The 16,972-nt window shown below is 51.3% G+C and overlaps 1 protein-coding gene across 1 annotated transcript in view; it reads right to left on the minus strand.

Annotated features, from left to right (window-relative positions):
- Positions 1–1,700: 1,700 nt before the first annotated feature.
- The window catches only part of CKM (creatine kinase, M-type), a 30,601-nt gene continuing 15,329 nt past the window's right edge, over positions 1,701–16,972 (minus strand). The window contains exons 4-8 of the mRNA XM_058428595.1: positions 12,619–12,751; positions 6,941–7,112; positions 3,785–3,908; positions 2,829–3,018; positions 1,701–2,292 (exon numbers count right to left, since the gene is read on the minus strand). Coding sequence (XP_058284578.1) covers positions 2,114–2,292; positions 2,829–3,018; positions 3,785–3,908; positions 6,941–7,112; positions 12,619–12,751 — 798 coding nt within the window. The 3' untranslated portion in view covers positions 1,701–2,113. The remainder of the gene's footprint in view (positions 2,293–2,828; positions 3,019–3,784; positions 3,909–6,940; positions 7,113–12,618; positions 12,752–16,972) is intronic.

The raw sequence follows: 16,972 nt of genomic DNA on the forward strand, positions 1-16,972 counted from the left end.
CAGTCCAATGGAGGAGGCAGATGTGTCCTCAGGCAGAGACTGGGCAGGGCTGGTATAGGGAAGTCCAGAGGTGATGCCTGCCTCAGCCAGGGAGGGCTTCCTGGAGGAGAAGGAGCCAGCTAGACATGGATAGGAGTGCATTTTAGGCACAGAAAATGGCACATACAAGGGCCAGGGAGCAAGAGACGGGACAGGTCCTCAACAAATGGCATGTGACTTGGTAAGTGTAGAATTGCTGTGAGGTATGGGGCTAGGGGTGTCAGTAGGGCCTTGAAGGTTATGGACAGGGGCCTGGGCTTTCTTCCAAGGCCCCTGGGGGAGCCATGGCAAGGTTGTAGGCAGGGTAGAGATGGGCGGGTTTGTGCTATGTGCAGGGTGGAAGGGAGGGAAATTGACAGGTCAGAAGAGCAAGAAAGAGGTCGGCGCCGGACAGATGGAGAGAGCACGGATAGATTTAAAAGAGTCCTATGAGGCAAAATGGGCAGGACGTGGTTAACTGACAGGTGTCTGGACTGTGGCTTTGGCTGGCTCAGAAGGTCCCCACTGGCATGTGTGGTCTGTGTAGCCTCTGGATGTGGAGCTGGGATCTTCAATGGAGACAGTACAGTAAAGAACATCACAGCATCTCACAGGTTCTGCATACCTTGATGTTTAGAATCTCTCCTAACTTTCCTTCTAGTAATCTCCCTGGGAACTTCTGGGGACTTCCCTAGGCCTCAATTTCCTCTCTGTAAAACAGAGGGCAGATTGAACTACAAGGGCCCTTAATCTCTGTGACTCTTGAGGTTTGAAAAAGCACCTTAGGCTCCTGAGGGCTTTGTCGGGTCTTCCATTTACTCCCACCTCACTTTTTTTTTTTTTTTTTCCCTAAAACGTTTGTCTTTTGGGGCCCACCCACTGTGTCCTTGTTAACGGAGACATTGGCCTGTTTGGCTGGGTGGAGGTGATTGACGTGTCCAACACCCAATGCATGTTCAGATACTGCTTGACTTCTATTAACTCTTCTTCTCCCTCCACCTTGCTCTACCACGCCTCTTTCCTGTTCCTTCCTGGGGCTGAGTTCTCCAAAAGGCCTATCCCTAAAGACTTCATGGGGATGCTCAGACTCAAGTTCCAGATTGGAGAGGGAAACAGCTTGGTCAAAGACATTGAGTTGGGAATTGGAGGGTGTAAGGTGTGAAAGAATCAGAGGAGTAATGGGGAAAGAACTGGAAAGGTGAGCCTCCAGCAAATGGTATGCATTTCAGCGTGGCCTTGAGTTGCAAATAACAGAAAGGCTTTCTAGGAGAAATGGAGAGCCACGGCAGGTTCTTGAGCAAAGTAAGGGACTGGCAGCAACTACAGAGGGATGAAGTCAGACGAGATAGAAGGAGGCCAGTGAGAAGCAGTATAGAGGTAGATATGATGAGCTGTATGGGAGGTCTCAAACTGGAGACCCTTGGGCTAAATTCAAGTTTCAGACATTTCGTTTGGCTGCATTCCTCCCCAGCGTAGACCTCGTGTTTGAGATCTGAGCATGACTAATTCAAAGCCAAAGTTGGAAAGGGCCCATGCTTTGGGTGAGTGACACTGGGCTCAGTGTCTCTCTGGGTCTCAGATTCCCCATAGAGCCTTCTAATTTTTGGACTAGATTCTGTGACCTAACTTTGCCTCATTTTAGACCCGGGATAAGACATGTTTAGTACATGCCTAGACAGGACAAACCACTCCAAGGCCACACAGTGGCCAATTGCACCTCCTCCCTCAAAAACTATCGCACAAAGCTAAGGCCACCATTGCTTTTATTTATCGCTTCGCGTGGAGACAAACACAAGCTCCGAGTGTGCTGGGAGCTCTCCATTAACTCCTGGTGGGGGCGGAGCTCTAGGAAGAGAAGCGTACCCTGCCAGGGAGATATTTCATTGGCCAGAATCCAGAGGATGGAGCCCATTGGTTGGAACCGTGGTCGAAACTGGAACTCTGAGAAGGATGGAGAGAGCCCCCAGGAGACAGAACCATCACAGGGTGGGACTCCGGGACAGGGGGCGGGGCAAGGAGTGAGGGGGCGGGCATCTGGTGGGCCAGGCCCTCCCATTGGCTGGGTTCCAGCAGTCGGTGGCAGGTGGGCAGGCGCCTACTTCTGGGCGGGGATCATGTCGTCGATGGACTGGCCTTTCTCCAACTTCTTCTCCATTTCCACCATGAGCTTCACACCATCCACCACCAGCTGCACCTGTTCTACTTCGGACGAGCCCAGCCGATCAGCGTTGGACACGTCAAATACTGAGCCCACGGCAGCTGTGTCCACGCCACCTGTGGAAGCAAGGGACAGGGGCATGAAGAGGCAGCGAAGGTGCAGAGGGGCTGGGACGTGGCCCCCGTGCCAAATGCAACAGCCGCATGTAGTGAGTGCCTACTGTGTAATAGGTTACCTGCACACAGGTAATGCCTGTTTATTCGTGGGCTCACGAGTCTCTGGCTTTAGATAGGGTACCACGCCACTCAATTATCAAACATGAAAATATAGTATAGTGGGTACGAGAGTGAGTTCTGGAGCCAGGCGGCATAGGGTCGAATCCTGACCACTCCTCGCTTTATAAATGGGGAAAGTGAGGCCCCGAGGGAGGTCCAAGGGCGTGTGCAATGCATATTATATAATCATGAAAATCGCATACTGACTCCTATCACATAGGCATATTGACACCCATTTTACAGAGGAAGAAATGCAAGCTCACAGAGAGTCAGCCCTTGCCGGATCCCCAGAACTCGCAGGGATGTCGCACCTCTCCTTCCATCCCCGCAAAGGGCCCTCCCCACCCGTCGTGGTGCAAAGGATGTGGGAGCCGTACCTGTACCCCTCTTCTGCAGGCGCAGGCGGGTGAGGATCTCCTCGAACTTGGGGTGCTTGCTCAGGTGCGCCAGCTTCACATGCACGCCTCCACGCAGCCCAGTGCCCAGGTTGGATGGGCAGGTGAGCACGTAGCCCAGGTGCTGGTTCCACATGAAGGGGTGGCCGGCTTTCTTAAAGATCTCTTCGATCTGAGGTTGAGGGAGAGGACCAGGGGTCAGCGCCGGCAGGCACCCCCAAATGTACCCGCAACATGGACAGGGTCCGGAGGGACAGGGCGTGGGAACGTGGTGGAGGTGGGATTCTGAGGGGAACAGGGAGGTAGGACAATTCCGAGCGTACTGGCTAGACAATGGTGACCAAGGCAGGATTTTGAGGGGCGGGGACTAAGAACGCTTTGAAGGCGGGGTTTTTGTGTTTTTTTTGTCAGAGTCTCACTGTGTCACCCAGGCTGGAGTGCAATGGTGTGATCTCGTCTCACTGCAACCTCTGCCTCCCAGGTTCAAGCAATTCTCTGCCTCAGCCTCCCTAGTAGCTGGGACTACAGGCGCACGCCACCACACCTGGCTAATTTTTTTTTTTTTTTTTTTTTTGTATTTCTAGTAGAGAGACAGGGTTTCACCATGTTGGCCAAGTTGGTCTTGAACTCCTGACCCTCCTCAGGTTCCCAAAGTGCTGGGATTACAGGCGTGAGCCACCGCTCCCGGCCTGAAGGCGGATCCTTAAGGGCGGGGCTTCGACATAGGATGGAGCTGGGTCCAGGGGCGGGGCCCTGAAAAGCTGGTGGGGCTGGTTCTGAGGGGCAGGGCTTGGCATGGGGTGGAGCCAGGTCCGGGGGGCAGGGCCCTGGAAAATGGGTGGGGCAGGGCTTAGTATAGGGGAAGGGGCGGGGCCTCGGAAAGCAGGTGGGGCGTTCAAGGTGGAGTCAGAAGTCAGCAGCTAAGGGCAGACACCCACCTTCTGCAGCCCCACGCAGAAGCGGCGGAAAACCTCCTTCATGTTGCCCCCCTTCTCCATGGAGATGACCCGGAGGTGATCCTCCTCGTTCACCCACACCAGGAAGCTCTTGTTGTCATTGTGCCTAGAGTAAGGTGCCACAGCAAGAGGCCAAGGTGTCAGCCCCGCGGGAGCCCCATTCCCAGCCCTCCCCCAAACATCTGCCCACCGATGGGGGAAGAGGGCCTGAGGGGTGGGAGGTGGGTGGCATCTGCCTCCTCAAAACGCAGAAGCTTAAACCTGTAGACTCTAACGTCACAGGATCTGCAAAACGTTGAATGCTGGGATCAAGGACTTTCAGGGACTTAAGTCTTTGAACAGCATTATTATAGCTCCTTGGGATCTCAGGATGTTTGACAAACAGAAGCTTGGGATCAGAATTGATAACATTTGGAAATCCTACATCTGGTCTCAGGAGCAGAAAATCTTCCCATCGCAGTGTGTTAGCTCCCAATCCTAGCATCTCAGAAGCAGGATCTTAGAACATAAGATATTAAGGCCGGGCGCGGTGGCTCACGCCTGTAATCCCAGCACTTTGGGAGGCCGAGGCGGGCGGATCACAAGGTCAGGAGATCGAGACTATCCTGGCTAACACAGCGAAACTCCATCTCTACTAAAAAATACAAAAAAAATAGCTGGGCATGGTGGCGGGAGCCTGTAGTCCCAGCTACTCGGGAGGCTGAGGCAGAAGAATGGCGAGAACCCAGGAGGTGGAGATTGCAGTGAGTCGAGATCACGCCACTGCACTCCAGACTGGGTGACAGAGCGAGTGAGACTCCAACATAAAATTTAAGTCTGAATGGTGGTGTGGTGGTCACACCTGTAATCAGACTTTGGGAGGCCAGAGGATCGTTGACCGCAACATGGCAAGACCCACATATCTACAAAATTAAAAAAATTAGCAGGCATGGTGGGACACATGCCTGTCGTCCAAGCCAATGGGGAGGCTGAGGCGGGAGGATCACTTGACCTTGGAAGGTCCAGGCTGCAGTGAGCTATGATCCCACCACTGCGCTCCAGCCTGGGCAACAAACAGAGCAAGACCCTGTCTCAAAAAAAAAAAAAAAAAATCTGAGGGCAGGTATGGTGGCTCACGCATTGTAATCCCAGCACTTTGGGAGGCTGAGGTGGGCAGATCACTTAAGGTGAAGAGTTTGAGACCAGCCTGAGCAACATGGCAGAACCATGTCTCTATCAAAAATACGAAAACTAGCTGGACACAGTAGCACATGCCTGTAGTCCTAGCTACTCAGGAGGTGGAGGGTGAGAGGATTGTTTGAACCCGGGAGATGGAGGTTTCAGTGAGTCGAGAGCGACCCACTGCACTCCAGCCTGGTCCTCAGAGTGGGAGTCCATCTCAAAATAAATAAATAAATAAATCCATAAATGCTTCAAATTATGGAATCACAGAATTTGAAATGAGTGGAATCTTAAAACCTAAAAATATTTAAAATCTTGAAATCTTGGAATCATCCCATTTGTATATCTTAGCACCCAGCCTCCCCTCATCGATTGAAACCTAGGTTCTCTAAATCTTTGACTATCTAAATCAGGGATTCAGAGTCAAAGCAAGTCTAGCAATAATCGTTTATAATAAAGATAAGACAAATAACCAAGATGTACTGAACACTTAGTGTATACCGGGGCTGTTTTTTTTTTTTTTTTTTTTTTTTGAGACAGAGTCTTGCTCTGTCGCCCAGGCTGGAGTGCAGTGACGTGATCTCGGCTCAGTGCAAGCTCCGCCTCCTGGGTTCACGCCATTCTCCTACCTCAGCCTCCCGAGTAGCTGGGACTACAGGAGCCTGCCACCAAGCCTGGCTAATTTTTTGTATTTTTAGTAGACATGGGGTTTCACCATGTTAGCCAGGATGGTCTCGATCTCCTGACCTCATGATCCACCCCACCTTGGTCTCCCAAAGTGTTGGGATTACAGGCGTGAGCCACCGCGCCTGGCCCAGGCACTGCTTTTAATACTTTACATAAATAACTCATTTAATCCTCACAAGAACACCAGAAGCTACAAATTATTGTGATCCCTATCCTATAGATAGGAAACTGGGGCAGAGAAAAATAAAATAAGTTGCTCAAGGTCACAAAGCTAGTAAAGCTAGTAAATGGTAGAGCTGGGATTTGAACCTAGGGAGTATGGTTCAAATCTAAGTTCTTATTTTTGAGATGGGTAGCTGGAGTGCAGTACCTCAGTCACGATTCACAGTAACCTTAATCCCCTGGGCCCAAGTGATCCTCAGCCTCTCGAGTAGCTGGGATCACAGGTTTACGCCATCACGCCAGGCTTTTTTTTTTTTTTTGAGACAGAGTCTCGTTCTGTCGCCCAGGCTGGAGTGCAGTGGCACGATCTCAGCTCACTGCAAGCTCTGCCTCCCGGGTTCACACCATTCTCCTGCCTCAGCCTCCCGAGTAGCTGGGACTACAGGCGTCTGCCACCATGCCTGGCTAATAGATATATATATATAGAGAGAGAGAGACGGGGTTTCACCGTGTTAGCCAGGATGGTCTCGATCTCCTGACCTCGTGATCTGCCCACCTTGGCCTCCCAAAGTGCTGGGATTACAGGTTTACGCCATCACGCCAGGCTTTTTTTTTTTTTTTTGAGACAGAGTCTGGCTCTGTTGCCCAGGCTGGAGTGCAGTGGCATGATCTCGGCTCACTGCAACCTCCGCCACCTGGGTTCACGCGATTCTCCTGCATCATCTTCCCAAGTAGCTGGGACTACAGGCGCCTGCCACTGTGCCCAGCTAAAATTTTGTCATTTTTAGTAGAGATGGGGTTTCACCATGTTGGCCAGGCTGGTCTCAAACTCCTGACCTCAAGTGATCCGCCCGCCTTGGCCTCACAAAGCGCAGGGATTACAGCCGTGAGCCACCGCGCCCGGCCAAGTCTAAGTTTTTAACTACCACTTCTCTGGTCCAGATTTCCCAAAATCTGACACACAGAGCACAGGATAGGCAGGGGCGGAGGGCAAGATCATTTTCCGTGGCATTTAGAAGATCATAATTATGTGTATGGCCTTGGTTTTGGTGGAGGAGTGAGGAGGGCCATTGCAGGACTGGAGGAGGCTGGGGGAAGAGGAAGCCAGGGGGCGGGGAGGGACCTCACCAGATGCCACGGGCATCGGGCCAGTCGCGGGCCATGCCTGAGGCCAGCAGCAGCGGGGACACGGGCTTGTCGAACAGGAAGTGGTCATCGATGAGCTGCTGCTGCTCCTTCTCCGTCATGCTCTTCAGAGGGTAGTACTTCCCTTTGAACTCGCCCGTCAGGCTGTTGAGAGCTATGGGGACACACGAGGGAGTGGTCGGCAGCCTGTCCCACTTCAACCAGGGCATGGAGGCCCAGGGTTCCCCCTGCTGCTGCTCCCAATGGGCCTGGGCCTTGGCCCCCTGGATGTCCTAAAGGCACCTGAACCCTGTGTCTAAACCCACACTCGTGACGGCTCCCCAAAATCTGTTCCTGCCATCTGTCCAGGCCCCCAGGAATGGCCACCCCATGTGCTCAATCTAGAAAACAGACCCACCCCTTCGCCCGAGGGACCCTCACATCCAATCCACCTGCAGGTCACAGTGTGCTGGTGCCTGCTCCTAATGGCTGGCAAGACAGAGGGCTGAAATCTCAGGACTTTGAGAGGCCATTAGTAAAAATTATTATAAAGTAGAATGGTAGCCAGGTGCACTGGCATGAGCCTGTAGTCGTAGATACAGTGAGGCTGAGGCAGGAGGATCACTTAAGCCCAGGAGTTCGAGTCCAGCCTGGGTAAAATAGCAAGACCCCATCTTTTTTTTTTTTTTTATGAGACGGAGTTTCACTCTTGTTGCCCAGGCTGGAGCTCAATGGCGTGATCTTGGCTCACTGCCGCCTCCGTCTCCCGGGTTCAAGCGAATCTCTTGCCTCAGCCTCTCGAGTACCTGGGATTACAGGCATGCGCCACCACGCCTGGCTAATTTTGTATTTTTAGTAGAAACGGGGTTTCTCCACTTGGGCGCCTGGCCCAAGACCCCCATCTTTAAAAAAAAAAAAAAAAAAATTGTAGGCCAGGCGCAGTGGCTCATGCCTATAATCCCAGCACTTTGGGAGGCTAAGGCAGGCGGATCACTTGAGGTCAGGATTTCGAGACCAGCCTGGCCAACATGGTGAAACCCCGTCTCCATTAAAAATACAAAAATTAGTTGGCCATGGTGGCACGTGTCTGTAATCCCAGCTACTCAGGAGGCTGAGGCACGAGAATCACTTGAACCCAAGAGGTGGAGGTTGCAGTGAGCTGAGATTTCGCCACTGCACTCCAGCCTGGGTGACAGAGTGAGATTCTGTCTTAAAAAAAAAAAAAAATTAGCCGGGCACGGTGGCTCAAGCCTGTAATCCCAGCACTTTGGGAGGCTGAGGCGGGTGGATCACGAGGTCAGGAGATCGAGACCATCCTGGCTAACACGGTGAAACCCCGTCTCTACTAAAAACACAAAAAATTAGCCGGGCGTGTTGGCGGGCGCCTGTATTCCCAGCTACTCGGGAGGCTGAGGCAGGAGAATGGCGTGAACCCAGGAGGTGGAGGTTGCGGTGAGCCGAGATCGCGCCACTGCACTCCAGCCTGGGGGACAGAGAAAGACTCCGTCTCAAAAAAAAAAAAAAAAAATTGTGTGTTTATTTGTATATTCATATATATATAAATATGTGTATAATGAATTTATATTTGTGCATATGTACAATAAATCTATAATATTTATACATCTTATACATATTCATATAATATACGACATACCTCATTTTATTGCATTTTGTAGATAAACTGTGTTTTTTACAAATTGGAGGTTTGTGGCAACCCCTTGTCCAGCAGGTCTATTGGAGCCATTATTCCTACAGCATGTGCCACTTCGTGTCTCTGTGTCACATGTGGGTAATTCTCACAGTACTGCAGACTTTCTCATTATTATTATATCTGTCATGGCGATCTGTGATCAGTGATCTCTGATGTTACTGTTTTAATTTTGGGGAGGTACCACCAACCTTGCCCATATAAAAGGGTGAACTTAATGGATAAATGTGTGTGCTCTGACTGCACCACTGACCAGCCGTTCCCTCATCTCTCCCCATCTCCTTGAGCCTCCATATTCCCTGAGACACATGATTTTGAAATCAGGCCAATTCAGTTAATAACCCTACAATGGCCTCGAGGTGTTCAAGTGAAAGGAAGAGTCAACATTTTTCACTTTAAATCAAAAGCTTCATAGGCCAGGTGCAGTGGCTCATGCCTGTAATCCTAGTGGTTTCGGAGGCTGAGGCAGGCAGATCAGCTGAGATCAGGAGTTTGAGACCAGCCTGGCCAAGATGGCGAAACCCCAACTCTACTAAAAATACAAAAATTAGCTAGGCATGGTGGCGCACGCTGGTGGTCTCAGCTACTTGGGTGACTGAGACACAAGAATTGCTTGAACTAGGAGGCGGAGGTGACAGTAAGCCAAGATTGCACCACTGCACTCCAGCTGGGCGACAAGAGTGGGGCTCCATCTCAGAAAAGAGATTCTTTTCGAACTATTACTGCTGGCCAGGCACTGTGGCTCACAGCTGTAATGCCAGCACTTTGGGAGACCAACATGGGAGGATCACTTAAGCCCAGGAGTTGGAGGTTATGGTAAGTCATGATTGCACCACTGCATTCCAGCTGGGCAACAGCACAAGACCCTATCTCGAAAAGAGAGAGAGAGAGAGAGAGAAAGAGAAGGAAGGGAGGGAGGGAGGGAGGAAGGAAGGAAGGAAGGAAAGAAAAGAAAAGGGAAGGGAGGGAGGGAAGGAAGGAAAGGGAGGAAGAAAAGGGAAGGAAGGAAGGAAGGAAGGAAGGAAGGAAGGAAGGAAGGAAGGAAGGAAGGAAGGAAAAGAAAAGGGAAGGGAAGGGAGGGAGGGAAGGAAGGGAAGGAAGGGAAGGAAGGGAGGAAGAAAAGAAAGGAAGGAAGGGGCTGGGTGCGGTGGCTCACGCTTGTAATCCCAGCACTTTGGGAGGCCGAGGCGGGTGGATCATGAGGTCAGGAAGATCGAGACCACGGTGAAACCCCGTCTCTACTAAAAATACAAAAAAGTAGCCGGGCGTGGTAGCGGGCGCCTGTAGTCCCAGCTACTCGGAGAGGCTGAGGCAGGAGAATGGCGTGAACCCGGGAGGCGGAGCTTGCAGTGAGCCGAGATCGCGCCACTGCACGAGACTCTGTCTCAAAAAAAAAAAAAAAAAAAAAAAAAAAGGAGGAAGGAAGGAATTGCAGCAGCCGTCTCAGCCTTGAACGACAACCGCCCTGATCAGTCAGCAGCCCATCAACATCAAGGCAGACCCTATACAACAAAATATTCCGACTTGCTGCGTCCTTAAATGATCACAGCGTTTTTAGCAGGATTTTAAAATTAAGGTATGTAATTTTTTTTTCTAGACATAATGCTATTGTGCACTTAACAGGCTACAGTATACGATAAACATAACTTTTTTTTTTTTTGAGATGGAGTCGCACTCTGTCCCCCAGGCTGGAGTGCAGTGGCGTGACCTCAGCTCACTGCAACCTCTGCCTCCCAGGTTCAAGCGATTCTCCTGCCTCAGCCTCCCAAGTAGCTGGGATTACAGGTGTGTGCCACCAGACCCAGCTGATTTTTGTAGTTTTAGTAGAGATGGGGTTTTACTATGTTGGCCAGGCTGGTCTGGAACTCCTGACCTCAAATGATCCACCTGCCTCAGCTTCCCAAAATGCTGGGATTACAGATGTGAGCCACCTCGCCTGGCCAAATGTAACTTTTATATGCACTGGGAAACCAATTTGCATGGCTCGCTTTGTTGTGCTAATTGCTTCACTGTGGTGGTCTGGAGCCAAACCCACAATATCTCTGAGATATTGTGGTGGTCTGGAGCCAAACCCACAATATCTCTGTAATATACTATATACTATGCTACATATCACATAGTATACTATATACTATGCTACATATCACATACCATGTTATACATAGTTAAGATTAAATATGCAAACTTTATATTTAAATAAATTATTTTTAATTTTATTTTTATTTTTTTTTGAGACGGAGTCTCGCTCTGTCGCCCAGGCTGGAGTGCAGTGGCGCAATCTCGGCTCACTGCAAGCTCCGCCTCCCGGGTTCACGCCATTCTCCTGTCTCAGCCTCTCCAAGTAGCTGGGACTACAGGTGCCCGCCACCACGCCCGGCTAATTTTTTTTTTTTGTATTTTTAGTAGAGACGGAGTTTCATCGTGGTCTCAATCTCCTGACCTCGTGATCCGCCCGCCTCAGCCTCCCAAAGTGCTGGGATTACAAGCGTGAGCCACCGCGCCTGGCCAAAATTTTTTATTTTTATTTATTTTTGAGACAAGTCTCCTTCTGTCACCCAAGCTAGAGTACAGTGGTGTGATCTCAGCTCACTGCAGCCTTGACCTTCCAGGCTCAAGCAATCCTCCCACCTCAGCCTCCCAAGTAGGTGGGACCACAGGTGCACACCACCACACCCGGCTAGTTTCTGTATTTTTTGGAGATGGGGTTTCATCATGTTGCCCAGTCTGGTCTCAAACTCCTGGACTCAAGCAATCCTTCCACCTGAGACTCCCGAAGTGCTGGAATTATAGGCGTGAGCCACCCCGTGCCCAGCCTAAATACATTATATTTAAAACAAAGGTAATAAGTACTCAAAACCAGCACTTCCTATTATTTTACAACATTTATTATTGACTTCTTGTCTTGAAGTAAGTTCTTTCTTTCTTTTTTTTTTGAGGGGGGACGGAGTTTCACTCTGTCACACAGGCTGGAGTGCAGTGGCATGATCTCGGCTCACTGCAACCTCCGCCTCCTGGGTTCAAGTGATTTTCCTGCCTCAGCCTCCCAAGTAGCTGAGATTATAGGCACATGCCACCATACCTGGCTAAATTTTGTATTTTTAGTAAAGATGGGGTTTCACCATGTTGACCAGGCTGGTCTCGAACTCCTGACCTCAGGTGATCTACCTGCCTCGGCCTCCCAAAGTGCTGGGATTACAGGTGTGAGCCACGGTGCCTGGCCTCTTTTTATTTGTTTTTGAGGCAGGTTCTCGCTCTGTCACCCTGGCTGGAGTGCAGTGGCACAATCACGATTCACTGCAGCCTCAACCTCCCGAGCTCAAGTGATCCTCCCACCTCAGTCTCCTGAGTAGCTGGGATGACAGGTGTGTGCCACCAGTTCTGGCTCATTTTTGTATTTTTTGTAGAGACGGGGTCTTGCTATATTGTCCAGTCTGGTCTTGAACTCCTGGGCTCAAGTGATCCTCACTCCTAGGCCTCCCATACTGCTGTGGGAGCCACTGTGCCCGGCCTCAACTCCTCCTTTGTGAGGTGGCTCCCCTCGGTCATTCTCTACCACACCCATGTCTTGGCTTCATGGCACTTTTGAATTATCTTGTTCATCTGTGGGTTTCTGTATTTCCTCTTGTCTCCCCACCAGCTGAACACTCTGTGAGAACAGTGAGGGACCCCCCATCTCCCCACACAGGGCAAGAACCCCTGGAAATGTGTGCTGGATGAACGGATGGCAGGACTCTGGGGGCAGCCAGGTGTCTGCGTAGGTCTTCTCAGGGGCCGTCGAGTCTGTACAGCATCCCCGGATCTCCAACACAGCAGGTAATGCTGACAGCCAGCACCACTTCCCAAGTCCCCACGATTTACCAAGCTCTTCCCCTACTTTGGAAAACGGGGGCCCAAAGAGACCAGAGGACCTGCCCATGGAGGAACAGAGCCAGGGCTGGGTGACCCCAGCAGTGGACGGGGTAGGGGCGCTCACCTTCCACGGATAGCTTCTCCACCGCCCGGCGCTCGCCGCGGGAGCAGTGCGGGGGCAGCGTGTAGCCCTTGATGCTGCGGCCAGTGCGGACGCGGCTGCTGAGCACGTAGTTGGGGTCCAGGTCCTCTCCACCCTGGAGAGCGGGTGGGAGATCAGGACCAGGCAGATCCTCCACCCCCTCCAGCAAGCCCAGGTCTCCCCCAGATGCTCCCCTCAGTCTCCCTGTTGCTTCCTTTGCCCTCTGCATCCTCATCGATTGGGTAAGTGGAGCCTCTCTTCGCCACCCATACCTGGGCTCTGTCTCTCCCTTCTCTCTCTCCCATCTCCTATCTCTGTTTTTTTTTATACCTCTCTCTCCCCAACTTTGTATATTTCTTTTCCTTTTTTTTTTTTTTTTTTTCGAGACAAGGTCTCTCTGTCGCCCAGGCTGGAGTGCAGTGGTGCCATCGTAGCTCACTGCAACCTCAAACTCCTGGGCTCAAGCAATTCCCCTGCCTCAGCCTCGCAAGTAGCTGGGACTAACAGGTATGTGCCACCATGTTCGGCTAACTTAAAATAAAGTTTTTATAAATGGAGAGGGGCTGGGCGCAGTGGCTACACCTGTAATCCCAACACTTTGGGAAGCCGAGGTGAGCCAATCACCTGAGGTCAGGAGTTCGAAACCAGCTTGGCCAACATGGTGAAACCCCATTTCTACTAAAACTACAAAAATTATCTGGGCGTGGTGGTGCGTGCCTGTAATCCCAGCTACTCAGGAGGCTAAGGCACGAGAATCACTTGAACCTGGGGATCAGGGGTTTCTGTGAGCTGAGATCGAGCCACTGCACTCCAGCCTGGGTGACAGAGTGAGATTCTGTCTCGGAAAAAAAAAAAATAGAGACAGGGTGTCACTATGTTGCCCAGGCTGGTCTCAAACTCCTCAGCTCAAGCAGTCCTCCTGCCTCAGCCTCCCAACGCGGTAGGATTACAGGCGTGAGCCACCATGCCTAGCTAAATTTTTAGGCTTTTTTTTTTTTTTTTTTTTTTTTTTGATAGAGACGGGTTCTTGCTATGTTGCCCAGGCTGGTCGTGAACTCTCCTGGCCTCAAGTGATCCTCACGCCTCAGCCTCCCTAAGTGCTGGGATTACAGGTATAGCCACTGCACCCAGCCTTTCTGCCCATTTCTGTTTCCCTTCCTGTCTCCCTTTCTCCCACTCTCCTTGTCTGTCTGTGACTGCAACTGCGTGTGTCTCTCTCTCTCCCTGTCTCTCCTGCCTTCTCTGATGCTCCCTTCTGTCTCCCTCTGTGTCTCTGCCTCTCCCTTTTTTTTTTTTTAGACAGAGTCTTGCTCTGTCGCCCAGGCTGAGTAGCTAGGATTATAGGTGCACACTAGCATGCCCAGCTAATTTTTGTATTTTTAGTAGAGACTGGGGTTCACCTTCTTGGTCGGGCTAGTCTCGAACTCCTGACCTCGTGATCCGCTCACCTCAGCCTCCCAAAGTGTTGGGATTACAAGCGTGAGCCACTGCGCTCCGCTATGCCTCTTCCTTTTCTACATGCTTTTGTGCCTTTCTTCTCCATCTCCCTCTCCTTTGTCTCTCTGTCTCCTTGGCTGTCTCTGTGTCTCTCTGTCCCTCTCTCTTTCCTTTTTTTTTTCTGAGATAGAATCTTGCTCTGTCACCCAGGCTGGAGTGCAGTGGCACGATCTCAGCTCACTGCAGCCTCCGTCTCCTGGGTTCAAGAGATTTTCCTGCCTCCACCTCCTGAGTAGCTGGCATTACAGGCACATGCCACCATGCCCAGCTAATTTATTTTTGTTGTCGTTGTTGTTGTTGTTTTTTGAGACCGAGTTTCGCCCTTGTTGCCCAGGCTGGAGTGCAATGGCACAATCTCTGCTCACCGCAACCTCTGCCTCCCAGATTCAAGCAATTCTTCTGCCTCAGCCTCCCACGTAGCTGGGATTACAGGCATGCAGCACCACACTCAGCTAATTCTGTATTTTTAGTAGAGACGGGATTTCTCCATGTTGGTCAGGCTGGTCTCGAACTCTCAATCTAAGGTGATCTGCCCGCCTTGACCTCCCAAAGTGCTGGGATTACAGGTGTGAGCCACTGTGCCCGGCCCCCCCTTTTTTTTTTTTTTTAAAGACAGAGTTTTGCCATGTTGGCCAGTCTGGTCTTGAACTCCTGACCTCAAGTGATACACTCACCTCAGCCTCCCAGTGTCCCTCTCTCTTTCCATCTCTCTGCTTCTCCACACCTCTGTGTCTCTCTCTGTCTCTGTATTTCTCTCTCTCCCCCCATCTCTCCTGTGATCTCTCTCCTCCTCACCCCTCAGCCCTCCCCTCCCGCGCAGACACGGACCTTGAGGTTTTCATGGTTGAGGTCAGTCTTGTGCTTGTCAGTGGGTTTGTAGCCCCCGTGGCGATCCGAGATGATGGGGTCGAAGAGTTCCTTGAAAACTTCATAGGACTCCTCATCACCAGCCACGCAGCCCACGGTCATGATGAAGGGGTGACCTGGAGGGGTGGGGGTGAAGTCAGAGCTGCTTGTCCCCGGCAAACAGGGCCTGGTCTCGTGGGCTCAGTGGAGACTGTGTGGACATGTGTATGTCGGGGTGGGGACGGGTACATTCAATACCTCTGGGTGGGAATTGAGAATAATAAGGGTTGGGTGCAGTGGCTCACGCCTGCAATCCCAGCAGTTTGGGAGGGTGAGGCGGGTGGATCTCTTGAGGTCAGGAGTTTGAGAACAGCCTGGCCAACAGGGTAAAACCCCATCTCTACTAAAAATACAAAAATTAGCTGGGTGTGGGGCACACACCTGTAATCCCAGCTGCTCGGGAGGCTGAGGCATGAGAATTGCTTGAACCAAGGGGATGGAGCTTGCAGTCAGCCAAGATGACACCACTGCACTCCAGACTGGGTGACAGAGCAAGACTCTGTCTCCAAAAAAAAAAAAAAAAAGAGAGAGAAAGGACTGAGGACTGGTGGGAACTAGGAGGGAAGGCTGGGAGAGGTCAAGGTGGCTGGGCTGGGAGGGGGTCAAGGTAGGAGAGAAGAAAGAATGCTGGGGGTGGGGTCGAAGGAGAAGGGGGAGCTTCAGAGGGTACATGGTGCTAAAAACATCAGCATCTCGGAAACATTAGCACCCAAAGTCATGACATCTTAGCCAGAAATGTTAGGATCTCAGGCTACTACCTGCCACAGACGGTCAAGAGGGTAAGAGACTTGAAAGACCCTCTTATTTCCCAGTGGAAAAACAGGGGCCAGGAGAGAGGGGCCTCTCCCCGGCATCACACAGTGAGCTGGACGTGAGGGGCACTAGAGCCTCCTCTCCACTCCCAGCTCTCTTCGCCTTGCAGTGTCCTTTGAGAAACAACCATAACATTAACAACATCCCCTGTCAGATTCTTTTTTTTTTTTTTGACACAGGGTCTCACTCTGTGGCTGGAGTACAGTGGCGCGATCTCGGCTCACTGCAACCTGCACCTCCCAGGTTCAAGCGCTCCTCCCACCGCAGCCTCCTGAGTAGCTTGGACCACAGGCCCTCATCACCACACTTGGCTAATTTTTTTGTATTCTTTGTAGAGACAGGGTCTTGCTATGTTGCCCAGGCTGGTCTCAAACTCCTGGTCTCAAGTGATCCTCCCACCTGGGCCTCCCAAAGTGCTGGGATTACAGGCATGAGCCACTGTACCTGACCCCCCTGTCAGAGCTTGAGCACTCACTTGGTGCCAGGCGCCACTCTAAGCACTGCACAGCCATTGACTTGTGTTTTCACAACACGGGCGCCCATTTTTCAGATGAGGAGACTGAGGTTTGAGAGATGAACTGACCTCCTCGGGGATCTCACATTATTCTTGTGCATGTTTATTGCATGGTTTGCTGCGTGACTTGCACTGTCCCAAGCCTTTATATATATTAATGCATTGATTCTCACAACAGCCCCGTTTTACAGATGAGAAAACTGAGGCTCCCCCCCCGCCTTCAGGGGAGGTGGGATTGGGGCATGGCCAGCAGCCTGCAGACCCCCCATGTAGCCCCTTCAGTGCTCCACCGGGGAGGCTCACCTGGGTTGTCCACTCCTGTCTGGATGACATCATCTAAGGTGAAGCCAGATGGGGTCTCCTTGTCCCGCAGCTTCTTGTAGAGTTCAAGCGTCAGTACCTTGGCCATGTGGTTGTTATGTTTGCTGAGGTCGGGGTACTCCTCCTCAGGCTTGTAATTCAGCTTGAACTTGTTGTGGGTGTTACCAAACGGCATGGTGGCGGTGTCGGAGACCTGATGGGCAGGACAGGAGGGGAAGATTGAAGATTAGCTCGCATCTTTTTTCTTCTTTTTTTTTTTTTTTTTTTGAGACGGAGTCTCGCTCT

Source organism: Hylobates moloch, unplaced genomic scaffold, assembly GCF_009828535.3.
Source record: "Hylobates moloch isolate HMO894 unplaced genomic scaffold, HMol_V3 SCAFFOLD_15, whole genome shotgun sequence".
NCBI classification, from domain to species: domain Eukaryota; kingdom Metazoa; phylum Chordata; class Mammalia; order Primates; family Hylobatidae; genus Hylobates; species Hylobates moloch.